Source organism: Amphiprion ocellaris, chromosome 12, assembly GCF_022539595.1.
Source record: "Amphiprion ocellaris isolate individual 3 ecotype Okinawa chromosome 12, ASM2253959v1, whole genome shotgun sequence".
Taxonomy (NCBI): domain Eukaryota; kingdom Metazoa; phylum Chordata; class Actinopteri; family Pomacentridae; genus Amphiprion; species Amphiprion ocellaris.
Window position 1 is genome coordinate 1,450,922 of NC_072777.1, and position 14,475 is coordinate 1,465,396.

Below are 14,475 nucleotides of genomic sequence, written 5' to 3' on the forward strand. Positions count from 1 at the left end.
AGTTTTAGGACTTTTTTCAGCCCCAGTGGCCTCGTTTTCTATCAGCGCTGACGGAGAGTGTTCAGATGTTCTGCTGCATCCGGTAGATTCTCTCATCCATCTCCGCTCAAGAGGAAAGCCTTACAGCAAAACACACCTCCTGGATTAATTCACTGCTTCAAAACGACACAAAAACACGCAAAAGTTCTCAAAACTAAAACCAGCAGACACGAACTGATGACAAGGAGAGAAAAACAACTATAAAGACATAAAAAAAATACCAGAAAACGACACAAAATCAACCCAAATTAATGATAAGGAGAGAAAAATAACCATAAAGACACAAAAAAATACCAGAAAACGACACAAAATCAACACAAACTGATAACAAGGAGAGAGAAACAACGATAAAGAGGCACAAAAATACCAGAAAGTCACAAAAAAACACAAAGTGATGCAGATTGAATTTAAACACATAAAACCTAAAAATCAAAGAAAAAAAGCAAAATTATTCAGATCAGCGACAACAAAATGGAAAAAAAAACACAATTTTTGACATTATTTATTAGTTTATGCCTATTTTTTTAATAGATAAATTGTAAATTATTACTTGGTTTTCCTGAAATTGAACAAATCTGTGAAATAACGGCCGTGATTATAATTATTTATGATTTTTCAATAATATGTGATTTCTCTTTCAATCAAAGTCTTTTAATGGTTAATGTGTTAATCAATACTTTCATGATTTTACTGCAAAAAGTTATTCACTATTTTTTAAATCCTCAATATACAGAATTTTTTTCTTTCAAATAACAGGAAATAGCTGTAAAAATAATATTTTTAGCTGATTTAAATACAGAGAAATTTTACAGTCACATGTTGTAAAAGCATTTGTAGAAATACAGATTTTTTTAATGGATTTTTTGACCAGTTTTTTTAACCGTTAGCATGCAAATTAATACTGTTTTCTCTTATTTTTACTATTATCTGTAATGTAACAAAACAAGGAAAATGTGTAAAATAACTGACTTTTAAATCCTTAATATGCACATTTTATTTTAAATAATGTCAAATTTCTGTAAAATAATGCTTTTGTTTAATGGTTAGCATGTTCATTTGTATTTTTCTTCTCTTATTTTAATAACTATTACCTGTAACTTAACAAACAGGCAAAATTTGTAAAATATTATGACTTTCCAATCCTTAATATGCACATTTTCTTTCAAATAATGGAAAATATCTGTAAAATAATGGGTTCTTTTCACTTATTTTGACTAAATATTGCCTGTAACTTACCAAAGCAGGCAAAATTTGTAAAATAACTGACTTTTAAATCCTTAATATGCAGATTTCATTTCAAATAATTTGTAAAACAATGTTTTTTTTTTCCACTTATTTTGACTAAATCTTATCTGTAAACTAACAAAACAAGGGAAATGTGTAAAATGACAGACTTTTAAATCCTTAATATGCACATTTTATTTCAAATAATCTGTAAAACAAGCTTTTTTTAAGGGCTAGCATGTAAATTTTTATTTTTTCTTTTATTTTTTACTAAGGGTTAGCATATAAATTAAGAAATTTATTTCTCTTATTTTTACTAAATATTACCTATAACTTAACAAAACAGGAAAAATAACAGACTTTAAATCCTGAATATGCAGATTTTCTCTCCAATAATCGATAAAATAAAGTCTTTTTTCTCCTATTTTTACTAGATATTACCTGTAACTTAAGAAAGCAGCTAAACTCTGTAAATTACCAGTAAGTTCTTGTTAATTTCAGTTAAAATTTCAGTGGTCAAAAGAGCCCAGAACGGATCTGCTCTCTCTCCATAAATCAGCTGTGATTAACGTGACGAGTCGCACATTAAATATTAATTTGAATCTGATCTGCTTCATGTGACGAAGGACACAAGCTGAGAAATTCTCCGAATCTAAAGCGGCCGTTAGATGGAGGAGAAGGAGATGTGAGGCGTCGCCGTGACGACGGAGGTGCTTTACATGCATCCCAGAGCAGCTTCCAACAAATCCAGACGAAGCGCTGAGTCAGACGAGGGTTTAAACCCGTCGTCAGCAGCTTCGTCTGGAGGTTAAACTTCTGCTCCGTGTACTGATCGAAACACTAAAGTACACAAATCAGAAAATAAACAGGAATCACAGCAGCCTGAGAAGAAATTCAGAGAGAAATTTAGAAGCAACCGACCATAAAAAACAACCAGAACCTCCATCTGGTTCTTTATCTGCAGCTCAAAAAGCTGCAAAATCACCATGAGAAGCTGCAAAATCGCTGCAAAAAGACAACCTCATCATAAAAACACAAAAAATCACCTCAAGAGACTCAAAATTGACACAAATAATCTGAAATAAGCTCAAACAGAAACGAAATCACCACGAAAAGTTGCAGAATCGCTGCAAAAAGATGAAATCTCATCACAACATGCGAAAACACCACACAAAAAGGCACAAAATCATGACAAAAACATGCAAAACCACCATGAAAAGGTGAAAAATCACTTAAAAAAGACACAAATTCATCATAAAAGACACAAAATCACCTCAAGGGACTCAAAATTGCTACAAATGACTTAAAATAACCTCAAATAGAAACAAAATCACCACGAAAAGCTGCAGAATTGCTGCAAAAAGACAGAAAATTACCGTAAATAAGACAAAAATCAGCACAAAAAGACTTAAAATTGCCTCAAATGTTGAAAAATTACCTCAAAAAGCTGCAAAAAGACAAAAACTCATCACAAAAAGACATTAAAAACCAGGACAGGGTCTGAACTACCTCAACAATATTGTTGGTACGCGCAAAGAAACTACAAAAAACTCCCAATAAATACAGTACATATATTTAATGGAGCAATGGAGAGTTTTACCTTCATACTGTGGATATTCACCATAAATATGACAAAATCAGCACAAAATGACAAAAAATTGCCACAAATGATGTGAAACAACCTCAAAAAGCTGTAAAATCTCTGCTAAAAGAAGAAATCTCACCACAACAGATGCAAAAACAGCACACAAAGAGACACAAAATCATAACAAAAACATGCCAAACCACCATGAAAAGCTGAAGAATCACTGCAAAAAGACACAAACTCATCATAAAAACACAAAAATCACAAATAAGACAAACAATTGATTTATCGTTGCAGATTTTGACAGACTAGCTTGAAAAAAAAGGAGTTTTTCTTACACTTCCTGTTTCATCATCGGCGGCCATGCCTGTAGGAGGAGCATCAGCAGCTGGAACTCCTCCCACTTCTTCGCCGCCTCCAGCAGCTCCTGGAAAAGATCGTAGCGTTTGTCTTCGTTCTCCACGTCCTCGATCTGCACCTGAAGAAAAACAACATAACAGGAAAACAGGAAGCAGGAGGTGAGAAAACTGCAGGTGATTATACAGAAAAACGGCAGCATCGTCTGCGTACAAGTTCATCTCTGGAGCTGATCTTAAATGAAGCTCAGTAATAATAATAAGGGCAATAAGGGCATGTAGGGGGTCATAAGGGCATGTAGGGGGGTAATAAAGACATGTAGGGGGTCAAAAGGGCATGTAAATATATGAATAAACGGCAGCATCGTCTGCATAGAAGTTCATCTCTGGAGCTTCCACTGATCTCAAATCAAGTCAGTAATAATAATAAGGGAAATAAGGGCATGTAGGGGGTAATAAAGGCATGTAGGGGGTCATAAGGGCATGTAGGGGGCAACATGAAGGCAAACAAAAGAACAACAGGGACACACAAAGAGACACAAAATTATTATTAAAGACTATTATAGATATGAAATTAAGGTTAGTGGGTCGTTTTGTGTCTGTCATCGTCTGCGTAGAAGTTGATCTCCACTGATCTAAATGAAACAATAATAATAATAAGGGTAATAAGGGCATGTAGGGGGTAACAAGGGCATGTAAATATACGAGTAAACGGCAGCATCGTCTGCGTAGAAGTTGATCTCCACTGATCTAAATGAAGCTCAGTGAACGTGACAACCCGATGATTACAGCGGAGAGCTGCCAAACTGAACAATCAGCGGATCTGGACTTCAATCGAAGCCTTCAAAGCTTCAAACGCCGCTCTGGTTGAAGGAACGAGGCTTCATTGTTATTCTGAAATAAAAAAACCTGTCACCTGTGGCTAAACGTATTCGTAGAGAAAAGACGGAGGGGGGAAAAGGAAGGAAGGAGGGTTAATGTGGAAGAAAGTAATTAATTTTCCTCTCAAAGGTTGGCTTCTGGTGTGATTTAACAGCTGAGAGAGCGTCTGATTTCTGAGGGGAAAACCTCGAGCTGCTGCACAGAGACATTAAACCGGAGGGAAAGTCTGGTCGGGTTTAATCAAAATGAAGCTCCGAACACGGGAAGCACATGTGTAGAGGATAGATAACATGTAAACGACAGATAACATGTAAACGACAGATAACATGTAAACAACAGATAACATGTAAAATACAGATATAAACATGAGCACAGCAGGAAAACATCTAGACTTCATGTTTTCCTGCTGTTCTTATGTTTATGTCTGCAATAATAATGAAGCTGTGCTGCAATAATGGAACGTACGGCACAAAGATATACACAAAGAGACATCAAAGACATAAAAAAAAGACCAGAAAGAGGCTCAAAATGACCGGATAAATGACCACGACGAGCCTCAGAATGATCAGACTCAAAACAACAACTTTATAAAATGACCACAATGAGAAACAAAATTACCACAAAATTATAAAATAAAGGACCACAAAGAGACAAAAAATGACAAAATGACAACCCGGAGACACACAACAACCAAAAAAAGACACAAAACAACCACAACCAGATGAAAAATGACGGCAAAGAGACAAAAAATAATCACAAAGAGATCTTTTCTATCTCTTTGTGGTCATTTTGTCTCTTTTTTTTAAAATGTCATTTTATGTCTTTTTGTGGACATTTTGAGTCAATTTGAGTGTCTCTGTGGTTGTTTTTGATGTAATTGTGTGTCTTTGTAGACATTCTGTGTCTCTGCGGTTGTTTTGTGTCTTTTTGGTGTCACTTTAAATCTTTTTGTGGTGGTTTTGTGTCTGGTTGTGGTTGTTTTGTGCCATTTGTGTCTCTTCTTGTTCATTTTGTGTCATTTTGAGTGTTTTTGTGGTGGTTTTGTGCCTTTTTGTAGTCGTTTTATGTCTCTAGGTGGTCTAGTGTTTGAGTTTTTGATGTAATTTTGTGTCTCTTTGTCATAGTTTTGTCATTTTGTGTACCTTTGTTAATTTTGTATCTTTTTGTGGTTGTTTTGTGGTTATATTGTGCCATTTGTGTCTCTTTTTGTTAGTTTTGTGTCTCTTTGTGATCATTTTAAATCTCTTTGTGGTCATTTTGTGTCTCTTTGTGATCATTTTAAATCTCTTTGTGGTCATTTTGTGTTTCTTTGTGGTCATTTTAAATCTCTTTGTGGTGGTTGTGTTCTTGTTTTTGTCGCCTGTATGTTGTGAGTCCTTCCTGTCAGAGCGGTGTTAGTGTTTCCATCAGGTTGTGTTACTGTAGTTCCTCTCCCAGTGTTTGTTCTCCGTCTGTTGATCCATTAGCGTCTTTATTAGTCGCTGGAATAATGGAGCGACTGCGTGTTTGTGTTTGTGTGGAAGAAGACGCTCAGATGAATAAAGCTCTGGTGTGTGTCTGGAGGGAAGCAGAAGATGATGATGATGATGATGATGATGATGATGGAGCTCAGGACCTCCTGGAAATGGAGGTCGTCCGGGAAACACAAATGGAATGTTAACTAGTCGTAAAAAGCTCCGAGTGCAGATCTGGAGCTCGAGTATTCATCAGAGTGTAAAGCGGTCGCCACGGTTACTGCATTAAACATGAACACCAACACCTGGTCACATTTGTTCTTCATCGGGGGGGAATCCATGGGATGCACGACCTTCACATTCCGTCTGAATGCTCGGATCGCACAGAAAAACACGCTAATAAACCTTTAAATGTGGAAAACCTCTACAGTCGGAAAAACACGTGTGTTTATCTGTTAATAGATATTAGATTTAAGTCTCTTTGTGATTGTTTTGTGTCTTTTTGTGGTCATTTTGTGTCTTTGTGTTGTTATTTATATCATTTTGTGTCTCTGTGTTGTTTTTTGCCTATTTTTGTGTGTATTTGTGGTCATTTTGTGTCTTTTTGTAGACATTTTAAGCACTTTTTGTCTCATTTTGGAAAACTTCTGTGCCAATTTGGACGATTTTTGTGTCATTTTGGTCGATTTTTTTGCCCGTTTGTGCAATTGTTGTGTCATTTTGGATGATTTTTGCATCATTTTGGACGGTATTTCTGTCATTTTGGAAAAGTTTTATGTAATTTTACACAATTTTTATCTTATTTTAGACAATTTCTGTATAAGTTTGGGCAATTTCTTCTCACTTTGGGCAATTGTGTGTCACTGTAGACACTTGTCATAGACAGTTTTTGTGTCATTTTGGACATTTGTTGTGTCATTTTGTGCAATGTTTTTTGTCATTTTGAGCAATCTTTGCATTATTCTTGGCAATATTTGTGTCATTTTTGTGTCATTTTATGTAATTTTTGTGTCATTTTGGACAATTTTTGTGTCATTCTGGGCACTTTTTGTCTTATTTTGGACAACATTTGTGTCATTTTTGTGCCATTTTGGGTAATTTTTAGACAATTTTTTGTGTCTTTTGGGCAAATTTTGTGCCATTTTGTGCAATTTTTGTCGTTTTGAGCAATTTTTAAAACAACTTTTCAACAATTTTGATGATTTAAATGTGACAGTGTGATAAAAACAAGTTCTTGGTCTCAACATGAACTAATTAATAAAACAGTTCCTTCCAGTCAGCTCATTAACAAACTGCAGCTTCATAAATCGAGCCTCTAAATGAGAAAAGTTTCCACATTCAGACTGAAACAACGTGTTTGTTCTCCAGTCGGCATCCCATCAGACGGTTTAATCTTCTGAATGATTCAGAACAAAAGGTTTGGATCCGGCAGCAGCCCGAGGCGCCTCACAAACTAATAATTACACACATTTCCTTTAATTACCAGTCTGGAGTAATTAGCGGCGACTTGAGGAAGCGCTTCATGAGTTTGAATCGCTCTCCCTTCACACGACTTCACCACGTTTAATCTGACTGATGAGCTTCGTTTGAAAGGTTTTCACTCCATCAGCTAACAGAGCTGGAAGCAGATTTCGAAACTAGCAGGAGTCTAAAAAAAACAGCCTCCAGACATTAAATCACCACAAATAGGAACAAAACCACTTAAAAATGAGGCAAAATCACCATAACAAAGACTCAGTCACTACAAAATGACTCAACATTGCCACAAATAACAGGAAATATCTTCAAAAAGACATGAAATCACCAGAAAAAGGTGCAAAATCACCACAAAATGACTAAAAATTTCCACAAACGACAGAAATTAACCTCAAAAAGACGTGAAATCACTGGGAAAAGGTGCAGAATCACCATAAAAAGACACTAAATGACTCGAAATCCCCACAAATGTTGTGAAAAAAACCTTTTTAATCGACTTAAAAACACCTGATTGTGATGCAGCTCAGCAGCCAATCAGAAGGCTCAGTTTGTCCATTCAGGAGCCTGGGTTCGTCCAATCAGAGGCTGGGTTTCTGAACTTCTGCCCCTATCAACAGAGAGTGCTGACGGTAATTATCTCAGTCCTTGACCTGGTGGGGCGGCACACAGCTCTACTGAGCGCGCTCAGAATCAGCTCATTAATATTCATGAGCTGCTAACGTCCCATTGGACGAAGGAACGAAAGGGAAGAAAGACTGCAGAGGTTCAGGAGTTTATTAGAAGGGAATCACAGAAAACACACAATAGGCACACAACAGACACACAACAAACCAACAGACACTGATGAGGAAAAAGGCAGATTTCTGCTTTAATTTCCACCAGAATAAAAGTTAAAATGAGTCATTTTGCTCCATAAATTGGACTGATTGACCTCAGAGTAGCTGATTCTTTACCTAAAGGCATCTAAAATGACTCAAACTGACTCGATTAACATGACAGAACCAGAAAAAGCTTCAAAATCACTTCAAAAACGCACAAAACCTCCATAAAAAAAGATTAAATAAGACCACAAAATGACTCAAAATTACCACAAATAACATTTAAATAACCTCAAAAAGACGTGAAATCACCAGAAAAAGAAGTAAAATCATCGTTTTGAATCATTTTGTGTTTGCGTGTTTTCTCGTTTTGTCTAGTTTTTGTAATTTTGAGTCTAATTTTTGTCATTTAGTGTCTTGTTTTTGTTGTTTTGAGTTGTGTTTGTGTCATTTTGTATCTTCTTTATTTTGTGTTTGTGTCGTTTTGTGTCTGCTTTTTGTTATTTTTAGTCAAGTTTGTGTCCTTGTTTTGAGTCTTATTTTTGTTGTTTTGTGTCTCTTGTTTAATGATGTGTCTCGTTTTTCTTGTTTTTAGTCACGATTGTGTTGTTTTGGATCTTGTTCGCTGTTTTCTCTTTTGGTCTCATTTTTCTTTTGTGTCTCGTCAGTGTTGCTTTGTGTCTGTTTTTTGTTGTTTTGAGTCTTATTTTTGTCATTTTGTGTCTTGTTTGTGTCTTGTTTTGTTGTTTTGGTCTTGCTTTTGTCATTTTTAGTCGCGTTTGTGTGGTTTTGTGTCAGGTTTTGTGTCAGTTTTTGATTATTTTTAGTCACGTTTGTGTGGTTTTGTGTCACGTTTTTGTTATTTTTAGTCACATTTGTGTGGTTTTGTGTCAGGTTTTGGTTACTTTTAATCATATTTATATATATTGTTTTGGACCTTGTATGCATCGATTTTGTGTCTCCTTTATGTCCTTCAGTCATTGTTTGTGTCATTTTCTCATTTGCTTTTGTTATTTTTAGTCACGTTTGTGTTGTTTTGTGTAAAACGTTTTCTTCAGTTCACTCCATTGGTTGCTAATGTTGCTTCTTGTCTTTCTAACGGAGCTCCTCTAACTCTTCCCCTCAGATCCTCCTGTTTGGTTTTTATCTCTCTTCACCATCAGCTCCTCTCCGGCTGAAACCAGAACATAAAGTTTCCTGGAGGAGCTGAGAGGACGAATAAAAGCTTCCAGACCAGGAGGAGTTCCAGCGTCTCCAGCTGACCTCTGATCTGGTGGATGAGTCTGAACCCGTCACATTCATTATTTATCTCTCGGTTCTCTCTGTTCCATCGGTTCTATCGGTTCCATCTCCCTCCAGATAAGCCTCATTCACTTTCATCACACAGACCTTCTCCGTCCAGATTCTTCTAAACTCCGCATGGCCTTCACCTCTGCACATCTGTAATCCCCGACGGCTCCACAAGCTCTCCTCAACTTTATAACTCTGCATCCAGACACAAATCCTTCTTGAAACAATTGCGAGGACACGCGAGAGCAACCCAAGGAGACCAAACCGATAAAAAACACACGCAAAATAGGCAAAAAAAGAGTAAAAAGAGACGCAAGAGCAACCCAAGGAGACCAAACCGATAAAAAACACATGCAAAATAGGCAAAAAAAGAGTAAAAAGAGACGCAAGAGCAACCCAAGGAGACCAAACCGATAAAAAACACACGCAAAATAGGCAAAAAAAGAGTAAAAAGAGACGCAAGAGCAACCCAAGGAGACCAAACCGATAAAAAACACATGCAAAATAGGCAAAAAAAGAGTAAAAAGAGACGCAAGAGCAACCCAAGGAGACCAAACCGATAAAAAAGACACGCGAGAGCAACCCAAGGAGACCAAACCGATAAAAAAGACACGCGAGAGCAACCCAAGGAGACCAAACCGATAAAAAACACACGCAAAATAGGCAAAAAAAGAGTAAAAAGAGACGCAAGAGCAACCCAAGGAGACCAAACCGATAAAAAAGACACGCGAGAGGAACCCAAGGAGACCAAACCGATAAAAAAGACATGCAAAATGGGCAAAAAGAGTAAAAAGAGAAGCAGGAGCAACCCAAGGAGACCAAAATGATTAAAAACTGATGCAAAATGGGCAAAAAAGAGTTCAAAGAGATGCAACAGGAACACAAACTGATAAAAAGGGGATGCAAATGGGCAAAAGTGGATGCAAGTTGACACACAAAATGGCCATAAAGGGACAAAGAATGACCAGAGAACGCACAAAAAGAGACACAAATGGCACAAAACAACCACAAAACAGCCATACAGACACACAAAACTGCCCACAGTAGACACAGACGGCCACAAACAGAGCCTTCACCGTGGGATATTTATACATTCCTCAGTGGTCGTTGTGTTGGATCACAGCTTACACTGATGTTGATGTTTGTGTGTCTGTGTGTAGCTGTGTACCTTGGGGACCTAATGGCAGCGATCAGCGGCAGCAAAACACACATTTCTGTCAGCAGGAACAAACCAACTCCACTTCCTGTTTGTGTTTTCTGTCAAATCAAACAACAAGCAAAAAGCGTGTCGTCGTCGGCGTGCAGGTTGTTGTTTTTTTGTCTTCTTTCATGTCGACACTTCAAACGTCGGCCTAAATATTTAAACATACAGCAGCTGGAGGGGATGATGCATATAGACTCACTGACACGCCGCCAAATTAACGCACACACTTCAAACACACCAACACAATGTGCTGGAGACGGAAAGGTCAGACTGTGCATATTTACACCCCACTCGCTTTACATTTTAGCCACAAATCTGCAATTTTATGCTTAAATGGCGCATAAAAACTAAAAATCTACCCTTCTACAGACCGAACCAAATACAAAGAGATGCAAAATAAATGCCAAAGACACAGAAAATGACCAGAAAGAGAAGAAAATTGACAGAAAGAGATGCTAAATAACAGCAAAAATGCACAAAAAGGCCACAAAAGAATGTAAAAAGACCAGAAAATCACTCAAAACAAGATATCTGAACAGCAAAAGGACACAATTGGAGGCAAAATGGTGATAAAGATGTAAAACAATCACAAAGAAACACAAACTAATAAAATATGGGATGTAAAATGAGCAAAAAATGAACATAAACTGACTGTAAAGATGCAAAGTGACCAGAAAGAGACGCAAATCAATGACGAGAAGAGACAAAAGGACCACAAAAACCAACACTGCCAAAAATGGACATCAAACAACCACAAAGAGACACAAAACAACCACAAAGAGACACAAAACAACCACAAAAACACACGAAATGACCACAAACATACACAAAACAACCACAAAGAGCAGCCTGAGGATGAAACTGTAGGGAATTTTGAGCTTAAATCTTTTTCTGACAGCATCAGCTCTCCCCTCGCTGAAGGAAACATCAGACTAAACCTTTAATCAGTGAGTTCTACAGGCTCCAGGTGAGTGTTTTACCTCCAGGTGAGTGTTTTTACCTCTGTACATTAAACTGAGCTTCGTATTTATGGCTCAGATATGTCAGTGACTCATTAGCAGTGAATATTTTTGCTAACGTTGCTAATGTGGCTGTAAAGCAGAGCTGTGTTGACAAGTCGGGCTAACAGCCTGCAGCCTTTCAGGTGTGTTTCAGGTAAATAAGCTGTCCCAGGTGTCTGATAAGCTGCTGCAGAGCAAACAGCTGCATCTGGGCTTCACCGTCACCTGGGACCTGTTTAAATCATGTAGAAAGACAGAGCAGGAGCAGAAACATAACGCTGACTTAGCTTATTATTAATTAGCTCTTTATCGCCCATTAGCGCTCCGCTAGCTCAGGTACAGAGGTGTGTTCATGTGGAGACGAGACGAATCTAAGATCTGATTTCAGCTGTTTTATTGGTTATTAAGGATCCGAACTGGCAGGGTTTTACCTGCTGCAGCTGAAAATACAACAGAAGAAGCAGAAGTTTTGTTATTAAAGTTTAATAAAGCAGCTATAATCAGGTTATAGCTAGCTGTTAGGCTACAAGCCGTCGTCTCACATCGTTTTACCTTCTCAAGCTAAAGTCTGTCCAGTAAATAATTCTAAACAAACCTAGAGAAGGATAAAAGACATGCAAATGACCACAGCAATACAAAACGATCACAAAAAGACACAAAATGACCACAAAGCGACAGAAAATGACCACAAAAAGACACAATACGACCACAACCAGATGAAAAATGACAGCAAAGAGACAAAAAAAAAAAAAAATGCAGAGATCTTTTCTGTCGCTTTGCTTGCCTCATTTTGTGTCTTTTTGTGTTTAGTTGTGGTCATTTTGTGTTTTTTGTCATCATTTTGTGTCATTTTGTGGTTATTTTGTGTCTTGTAGTGATCTTGTGTCTGTGCGCATTTTGTGGTCATTTTGTGTGTATTTGTGGTCATTTTGTGTCTTTTGTGGTGGTTTTGTGTTTTTTTGTTGTCATTTTGTGTTTTTTTTGTCATCATTTTGTGGTTATTTTGTGTCTTCTTGTGGTGATCTTGTGTCTCTGTGCTCATTTTGTGGTCATTTTGTGTCTTTTTGTGGTGATATTGTGTCTTTTTGTGATCATTTTGTTGTCATTTTATGTCATTTGTGTCTTTTTATGGTCATTTTCTGTGTTTTTGTGGTCATTTTATGTCTTTTTGTGGTAATTTGGTGTCGGTGTGTGGTCATTTTGTGTCTTTTTGTGGTTATCTTGTGTCTCTGTGTGGTCACTTTGTGACCACACAGAGACACAAGAAAACCAGAAAGATTTTATAATTGTTTGCTCTCTGTCTTCATGGTTGTTCTGACTTATTTTATGTGAAAAATGAACCACGGTGAGTAAAAAGGAGTTAAAAGCTCTTTATATTATCTATAGTGTTGAATCTGCATCTTAAAAAAGCTTCTTTAAGGCTGTTATGAAATACTGGAGCAAAATGCATCAAGCTGAAACCATATTTAAATTCAGCGTCTCAGGTTGTTGTCTCCGTCTGTTCTTTTTCTTCTTCTTTCATCACTAAACCCTAAGATCTGCTGTTAAACCTCCTCCTCTGTGTTTGTGTTAAACTCCCAGACGGATGAGAGCCAATGTGATGGATGCCGTTTGGTGTCCGGGCCGGGTCAAGCCAGCCGGTGTCGGAGGAAAAGGTCACGGCGTGATTCACGGCCGCTGCCTGGCTGGGTGTGGAGACGATACATCAGCTGGATAAAGACGGACGTACAGATTCAGAGATGATGTGGAGGCAGAGAGACTTAGCATTCCCATACAGCAGCCACTAGCCGCTAGTCTGCTAGCCGCTAGTTAGCCTAACAGGAGCATTAATGAGGCCCAGACGCTGACATTTAGCAGAGAGGTGAAGCCAGGAATAGATTTAGTGACTTCATTTTGAGTGATTCGTCGTAACAGCAGGACGTTCAAATGTCACCACGTCTCTGGTTTCTGTACGTTTGGCCTTTATGTCGCCAATGACGACGGACCAAAGGTTATTTCTTTACGACAAAGAGACAGAAAAAGCAAACGTGTGAGTAAATTAATATTAATACAAGTTAAGATAAAGTATCAGCTGAGTTTGACTATTTGGAGCTTAAATCACACATATTAACAATGTTGTTGTTTTAATTTTGACAAGGATTTACGACAAAAGACTCTGAAAACAGATTTCTACAAAGAAATGTAAATAAATTAAAAATACAAAGTGGAAAATAAGCAACTGAATTTAGTTTTCACCCAGTCACTGGTGCTCGAAGTAGAGATCAATGACGTGAAGCACGGTGGTGGCAGCATCATGATGTGAAGCACGGTGGTGGCAGCATCATGATGTGAAGTATGGTGGTGGCAGCATCATGATGTGAAGCATGGAGGTGGCAGCATCATGATGTGAAGCACGGTGGTGGCAGCATCATGATGTGAAGTACGGTGGTGGCAGCATCATGATGTGAAGCACGGTGGTGGCAGCATCATGACGTGAAGCACGGTGGGGGCAGCATCATGACGTGAAGCACGGTGGCGGCAGCATCATGACGTGAAGCACGGTGGCGGCAGCATCATGACGTGAAGCACGGTGGCGGCAGCATCATGACGTGAAGAACGGTGGCGGCAGCATCATGACGTGAAGCACGGTGGCGGCAGCATCATGACGTGAAGCACGGTGGCGGCAGCATCATGATGTGAAGTACGGTGGTGGCAGCATCATGACGTGAAGCACGGTGGTGGCAGCATCATGACGTGAAGCACGGTGGCGGCAGCATCATGACGTGAAGCACGGTGGCGGCAGCATCATGACGTGAAGCACGGTGGCGGCAGCATCATGACGTGAAGAACGGTGGCGGCAGCATCATGACGTGAAGCACGGTGGCGGCAGCATCATGACGTGAAGCACGGTGGCGGCAGCATCATGACGTGAAGCACGGTGGCGGCAGCATCATGACGTGAAGCACGGTGGCGGCAGCATCATGACGTGAAGCACGGTGGTGGCAGCATCATGATGTGAAGTATGGTGGCGGCAGCATCATGATGTGAAGCACGGTGGTGGCAGCATCATGACATGAAGCACGGAGGTGGCAGCATCATGATGTGAAGCATGGTGGAGGCAGCATCATAATATGAAGCACGGTGGTGGCAGCATCATGATGTGGAGC

The 14,475-nt window shown here is 38.6% G+C and overlaps 1 protein-coding gene across 1 annotated transcript in view; it reads right to left on the bottom strand.

The window, feature by feature from the left end:
• nbas (NBAS subunit of NRZ tethering complex) overlaps nucleotides 1-14,475 on the bottom strand; it is a 202,701-nt gene that overhangs the window by 16,931 nt on the left and 171,295 nt on the right. The window contains exons 47-48 of the mRNA XM_055016167.1: nucleotides 13,263-13,326; nucleotides 3,187-3,326 (exon numbers count right to left, since the gene is read on the bottom strand). Of these exons, the coding sequence (XP_054872142.1) occupies nucleotides 3,187-3,326; nucleotides 13,263-13,326 (204 nt within the window). The remainder of the gene's footprint in view (nucleotides 1-3,186; nucleotides 3,327-13,262; nucleotides 13,327-14,475) is intronic.